The sequence below is a fragment of the Acanthisitta chloris genome, unplaced genomic scaffold (genome assembly GCF_000695815.1).
Source record: "Acanthisitta chloris isolate BGI_N310 unplaced genomic scaffold, ASM69581v1 scaffold19481, whole genome shotgun sequence".
Lineage (NCBI taxonomy): Eukaryota > Metazoa > Chordata > Aves > Passeriformes > Acanthisittidae > Acanthisitta > Acanthisitta chloris.
In genome coordinates, this window is record NW_008656715.1 from 13,911 (window position 1) to 20,358 (window position 6,448).

Genomic DNA, 6,448 nt, shown 5'->3' on the forward strand with positions numbered 1-6,448 from the left:
TTGATGAAAGGAGGGAAGAGCAGGTCAGAGGAGTTAGGGCTGAGTGTATTAGTTGCCAAGTGGAAGGTTTGTCTGTTTCTGCAGCAGAACACATCGGCACATGCCATCCCAGTGCTCTTGTACCAGGCATCGTAGGAAAAAATAAGGACAATTTGAAAGTCCTTACTTGTTGGGAATACTGTGGAGTTGTCAGTTGTTGTGGTGTTCCTTCTAGCTTGGCAAAATACGTCCTTTGGCTGTGTTTAATATCAGTGCTGTTAAACCAGACACATCCATTTATCATGACTTTCCTCTAAAGCAGAACTCTGCAGACAGCACTGTGCCCACAGGTAGCTACTGTTGAGCCAAGCACTGGGGGAAATGCTGTGTGAGAAGGATATGTAAGCCTGGCTGTGTGTGCTTGCTCCAGCAATCAGGGTGTGCTGCTCCAAGGTGAGAGTACAGGGTGAGCTGGAATACTCTGCACGTGATTCCATGTGTAGATGTGGAGCGATTGATAAGAGCTGCCCACGCTGGGGGCTCAGTCTGCTGGGCTGGGAGCACACAGCTGTCACTGCAGCAAGTGCCACTTGTGCTGCAGAACAGAGTAAACTTGATTGCCCCTGAAACGGAAAGTGCTCTATAAATAGCTGGGTGTGGAATTGAAATCTTTGAGTCATATTTCCCACCTTGGAAACTTCTTAGTCGTGTTCTTCTCCGCGAGGCAGAACGGCCCGACTGCGCTAACCCTCCTGCGTGTCGGGGGGTTTCGCCGGCCTCACTGCGCCTTTCCCAGCTGGAAAAGCTCTTCACCCGGCCCTGAAATGTAGGAGCGAACGGCAGGAGTGCAGGGGACGGGCAGGGCTGGCCGAGCAGTCCCGGCAGGAGGGGCACAGCGCTCACCTCCGTGCGGATCCGCAGGGGTTAACGCCTTGGCAAACGCGGAGATATTTTCCAGAGCAGCTCCGAGCTCACAGCTCCGAGCTCAGCTCACAGCTGCGGCCATTTTTCCACCCGAAAATTCTAGCACCGCATCCTCGGTGTGTGAGCCGGAGAGGCGGAGCTCTCCGCCCGCCCGTGGGCACTGCAGCCCTGCCCGCCGGGGCATGCCGTGCCGTGCCGGCCGCAGCGGGCCGGAGCGTTTCCCTGCCAGCCTGGGGCTGTGCTTTGTGTGGGCTCGGGGAGCTTTGCTCCCCGCGCGGGGTTTGCGCGAGGGAGAAGCTGTTTTCCATCTGCGCTGAAGCTGCTGGAGCAGCTGCCCCGTTTCATTGGAGGGAGCGCGTCCCGGGGCCCCTGCTCCAGGAGGAGTTGGCAGGCAGCTCCTGGAGCAGTAAAATGACACCATGCTTCTCCTCCATTTTCTAATGAAATCTGCAGAGTGGGAAAGCAACACAAGTTGGAAGCGTCTTTCTTTGGAATCTCCCTGTAAACTGTGCCTCCACCATCCCCTGCTCTGAGGGTTTGCAGCAGGTTTGTTCTTGACGAAAATCTGTCGGGTTTGTGCTCATTTCTCTAAACTTGCTGTTGCTGCTCGAGTTAATTAACTCTGATAAACTGTAACTCGGTTAATACTCTCTCTCTGCCTTAATAGGATGAAAAATAAAACGCTGGTGTTGCAGGACAAACTTTTATCGACTGAGCAACTTGTTTAAGACAAATTGGACTAAGATAATGATTTTGGGGTGTTGGAATTCATAGTGGCCATATTGGAATATTAATGTGTTATTTGGTCTTCTGAGAAGTTGTGGAGCAGAAAATGTTGGACAGGATAAATTTTATAGTTTCAAACTTTGTGGTTCTGAGGGAGGCGAAGGGGATTCTGTTGCACATTGGATAATTTTGGTTTAAAATTAGCATACAAATGTGGACTCTGCATATTCCACAGTCTGACCCTGGGACCCGGCAGATTGCTGTTTAGTTTGCTGATCATAGCAGGCAGAATTGCTGCATTTGCTAAGGAAATGAATGCTTAGAGTATGTGAGAAATATTCTGAACTGTTAGAGAAGTGCTGTAAGGGCCGTGTTTAGGGCAGTAAGGACCTTGTTTGTTAGTTGTACTTCTTGTTAGCTGAAAGGGATTTGGGTACCTGCAGGTCCCTTGGGTCTGTTCTAACACACATGGTCTTAAAGCAACGTTAATTAGGGGCTTAAATTGTAAAAGGTAAAGGACTGCCCTGAGTGTGCTGCTGGCAGCTCCGTCTGGGTGCCCAGGGAATGTCAGCTGGAAATGATTTCAGTTTATCCCAGAGGAGTTGTATGGGAGTGGAAGTGGCAGTGTAGAAGCGATTCTCAGTGACCACCTTACCAGGTGCTGTATGTTGTATTAAATCTCTTCACTTGAGGGGTATTTGTATTTTTTGCTTAAGCTGACAGGTAAAACCCAAAAGAGCTTAAATAGCGTGTGCTGAAGGATTTGTGCCCCTCGGTGGGGCTGTGGCCCCAGGAGAGCTTTGTGGCACACTGGCTGTGAGAAGGGTTGTTTCTGTGTGTCAGTGTCAGCACAGCTCAGCTGAGGCTGAACTGTGCCTCGGGCTGTACAGGGCGATCCCTGTAATCAGCTGGAGCAGGAGGCACTGGGAGAGCGCCAAAAGTTAAGGTTTGGGCAGTGCTTACGCAGATTGTGGAGTGTGAATAAATTTGGTTTCATTTCAGAGCTTGTTACAGTACCTACAGCAGAAAAGTGCAGAGTGATTCTGAGTTGAATTGTCGACAATTTCTCAGCAATTTGCTTAAATAGCACCTCCTCCCCATTTAGGGCTTACTTACTGTCATTCTATTTTTACACTGGGAAATTTTAGGAGGAGCAGAGGAAGTTGGTTTGTTTAAGATTACTTTGTGAAGTTCAGTTTTGATCATAGCTGTTGCATTATGTGCATCAAACATAAACATGTGCATGCAAGGAATCCGTTACCTCTCCTTAGTGTAGGGAGCTGTGCCCAGGCGAGGTGAGGGCTGTGGGGAGGGCAGCTGGAGCTGGGTGCTCTTCACCTCGGGACTTCTGCCAGGGGCCTGGGTCTGCCCACTTAGATGTCAAACAAGGAGGTCCCCAGAATTATTTTATTTCTGCTTCCCTTAAGCAGCCTAAATACAACATTCCATTAAAATACAACTCAGATGCTGATTGTTCAGTGACTGTTTACTCTAAAGGCCTTCTAGTTTGTGATATTTCAGAATATGTAGCTGTGTAAGAGAGATAAACAGCAATTACAGTCATAAGTAGCACTGACAGCACTCAAATGGATTCTTTAAACAAAAGCTTGAGTTTGTTTTCATTTATTTTTTATGTTGTATTCCCATGAATCTGTTCCTGAAAGTGAATGATCAAATGCTCTTCAAACAAATTAAACAAATTTTAAAAGCCCCTGAAAACTGCATTTTCAGTCATGTGGTGACTATTCCTGGTGCTGAGGGAGGTCACAGTCTAGTCTTGAGCTATCTTGGGAAGTACTACAGCAAATTTTAACACACTTTATGGATATCTCATCCAGGGAATTGGAAGAGTATATTAACATATCCATAATGTGAGGGATGGAGCACAGCTGAGCTGTGATAGCAGTTGGGATGGATGCCAGTAGCACTGGGAAGCACACACTAGTAGTTCACAGCTCCTTCCTACCTGATGAGCAGGTTTACTAACCAGTCACCTACACCTGCGCCCATACTTCCCCCTCTCCTATTGTGCTGCTGGGGATGGAGGTGTGGAGCTGAAGATGCTGTGGGTTTGCCTTTATTCCACACCTGGGTTTAGAGTGTTCCCTCACCATGGACCTCTGTGGATGGTTTGACCTCTCCTTGCCGGGGCCATGCAGTCAGGACTGAGATAATTTGGAGCTGCAGTTGCACATTTGGCATTTTCCCAATGCCAGTGCTGTCCTGCCAGGCTGTGAGCAGTGTTCCCTGTGCTGACAGCAGGGACTTGGGGGCATTGATATCTTTCCCTTTGGCTGTTAGGGTCGATAAAGCAGGGAAGCAGCACCAGGTCCTGTATGTCCTGTTCACCCCTTCTACTTTTTGGGCCAGGCCAGAGCAGTTTTCTGTACATAGCACTTAAAATCTTAACCCAGTGGGAAACTTAGTTTTTTGGTACTTCAATATTTTTCTAAATACAGGTTAAATAGACTGCATAGTGCTGATTTGTCAGCAAGAAGCTATACAAAGCTGGTTGGTATTAGCATACTGTAACTGAGATAACTTTGTTAGGAGTGGTAGCAGGGCCTATTCCTGCTTCCATGTCTGTGCCATGAAAGCTGTGTGATTGTGGGATAACAGCTTTTCCTGAGGAATGAGTTACACCTTGAATGGGGGAAAAAATGCTGCCGTTAGATCTTCTATAAACATCTCTAAGAGTATCGGCTTAGTCTTCAAGTTTTGAAGTTGCTGTTTGTATGAATAACTTTGTCCAACTTTCTTTTTCCTGGGGGTGGGGGCAGTGCCAGAACAAACCAAGACCAGTGCAAGCCAGCCTCAGCCCGTCACCTCCAACGGCACTTCCACAGGAACCAGCACTACTAATAATGCCAAGCGGGCCCCAGCCAGCAGCCAGCAGCAGCCCTTGCCTCGGTACCCTCCTCGGGAAGTACCACCGCGATTCCGGCACCAGGAACAGAAACAGCTTCTGAAGCGAGGGCAGCAGTTACCAGTGATAGCTGCAAACCTGGGATCCACCCCCAAAGTCTTAAACGGCCAGTCAGGAGGCAGCACTGTCACCAGTAACCAGCCCGTGACCAACGGAGAAGTGCCCAACAGCAGCAAAAAACAGCCAGGTGAGGGCAGGTACCTTGTTTTCTTTGAGCTGAACCCAATTCAATAGCTTCAATTCAATCACCACTGGAGTGTTTTTGCCAACATTATTTAAACTTTCACTGTAAGCTGTACTATGGGGAGACATTTTCCTGTGTCATAGCTTGATGTTGAACACTGCAGGGTGGTTTCAGTCGCCTGTGCAAGTTCCGTACTGAACCTTCTGCTCTTGTCTCAGTTGCTTGTTGTTGCCGGTAGTGTGTGACAGGCATGGCAGGTTTGGAACCGGGGGTGAATCCAGTATGATTTTTAGTCTGTATCCTGATCACTGACCCAAGAGTGGTCACAGTACAAAGCATCTTTTTTGCATCCAGTTTCATAGGTCTCACAAGGAAGGGCCTTTAGGACCCTTCCCAGAACACTGGAAGGTGGATCTAATATCCACCAGACATGGGCTGATCCCCAGCAGTGTGGGCAGCAGGTGAGGGGGAATTCTGCCCCTCTGCTTTGCTCAGGTGAGACCCACCTGCAGTGCTGCCTCCAGCTCTGGGCTTGGCACAGGAAGGACATGGAGCAGTTGGAGTGAGTCCAGAGGAGGCACCAAGGTGATTAGAGGGATGGAGCAGCTCTACTGTGAGAAAAGGCTGAGAGAGTTGGCATTGTTCAGCCTGGAGAAGAGGCACTGGTACAGGTTTGCCCGTAGAAGCTGTGGCGGCCCCAGCCCTGGCTGTCAGTGTTCAGGCCAGGTTGGATGGAGCTTGGAGCAACCTGGGCCAGTGGAAGGTGTCCCTGCCCATGGCAGTGGGGGGGGACTGGGTGGGTTTTAAGGTCCCTTCCAACACAAACCGTTCTGTGATTCTGAACATCACCTTGAGATTTTTGTTTCTTGTTTAACTTCACACCTGGAGATCCAGCCAGGGTGCAGCGTGTTCAGGGAATCACATTTGCTTTTTGTTGTTAGGTCAGACTTTTTCTCTTTTTGTCCACCTGAGGCTTGGTTGTCTTACAACATAGATCCACCTTTATTACTATTTAAGTACAGGTAATCCTTTGTTATTTTGGCTTGTTGTGCATTGCTTCAAATACCCTTTTAAGAGAGGTAAACTTACCTGTGTGTGATGTGCTGTTCAGTGACTGCCCTGACATGCATGTCAGTGATTTTTTTAACAACATTAATGCGGTCTATTTTTGGCTGGAAAAGAGTAGCTTTCTGGGAGGGATCTAGGTTTTCGAAGGGGTTTGGTATTAGTGCATGCTAATACTTAATATGTTGGACAAATACTTGCTTGTTCTTGTATGTGTTTTTGATGTGCACATAGCAGTGATGCTGTAGCTCACATAGCAATGACGATGTAGCTTGTTCCCACAGATAGTTTCTTCTGAATCTTTACTGAATTCCCAGTGATTCTGGTGTCTGGGGCAGTTGCCTCACTGTGGGGAGTTCTGTGGTCTGTCTAATATCTGGATTATTTGAGTAGTATGTCTGCCCATTCAGCTGGTACCAACAAGGTTCCAAGAGCCTTCAGGGGAGAGAAGGGTTGGCCAGAGCATTTTCACACCCTAAGAAAATGTCAGTGTTCTCTGTTGCATCCTCTGAGACCTTTGTCCCTGTGTGCTCTGCTCCAGGTGTTCTATGTGTCCCAGGAAAACTCCTCAGATCCATCAGCCAAGGTTGGCAGCCAAGGTCTCATTTCTAGCACACGTCTGTGTGCTAGGAAGGTTTCTTTCC

At 48.4% G+C, this 6,448-nt stretch overlaps 1 protein-coding gene across 1 annotated transcript in view; it reads left to right on the top strand.

The window, feature by feature from the left end:
- TNRC6A (trinucleotide repeat containing 6A) overlaps window positions 1-6,448 on the top strand; it is a 33,149-nt gene that overhangs the window by 4,630 nt on the left and 22,071 nt on the right. The window contains exon 3 of the mRNA XM_009084443.1: window positions 4,410-4,742. Within this exon, the coding sequence (XP_009082691.1) occupies window positions 4,410-4,742 (333 nt within the window). The remainder of the gene's footprint in view (window positions 1-4,409; window positions 4,743-6,448) is intronic.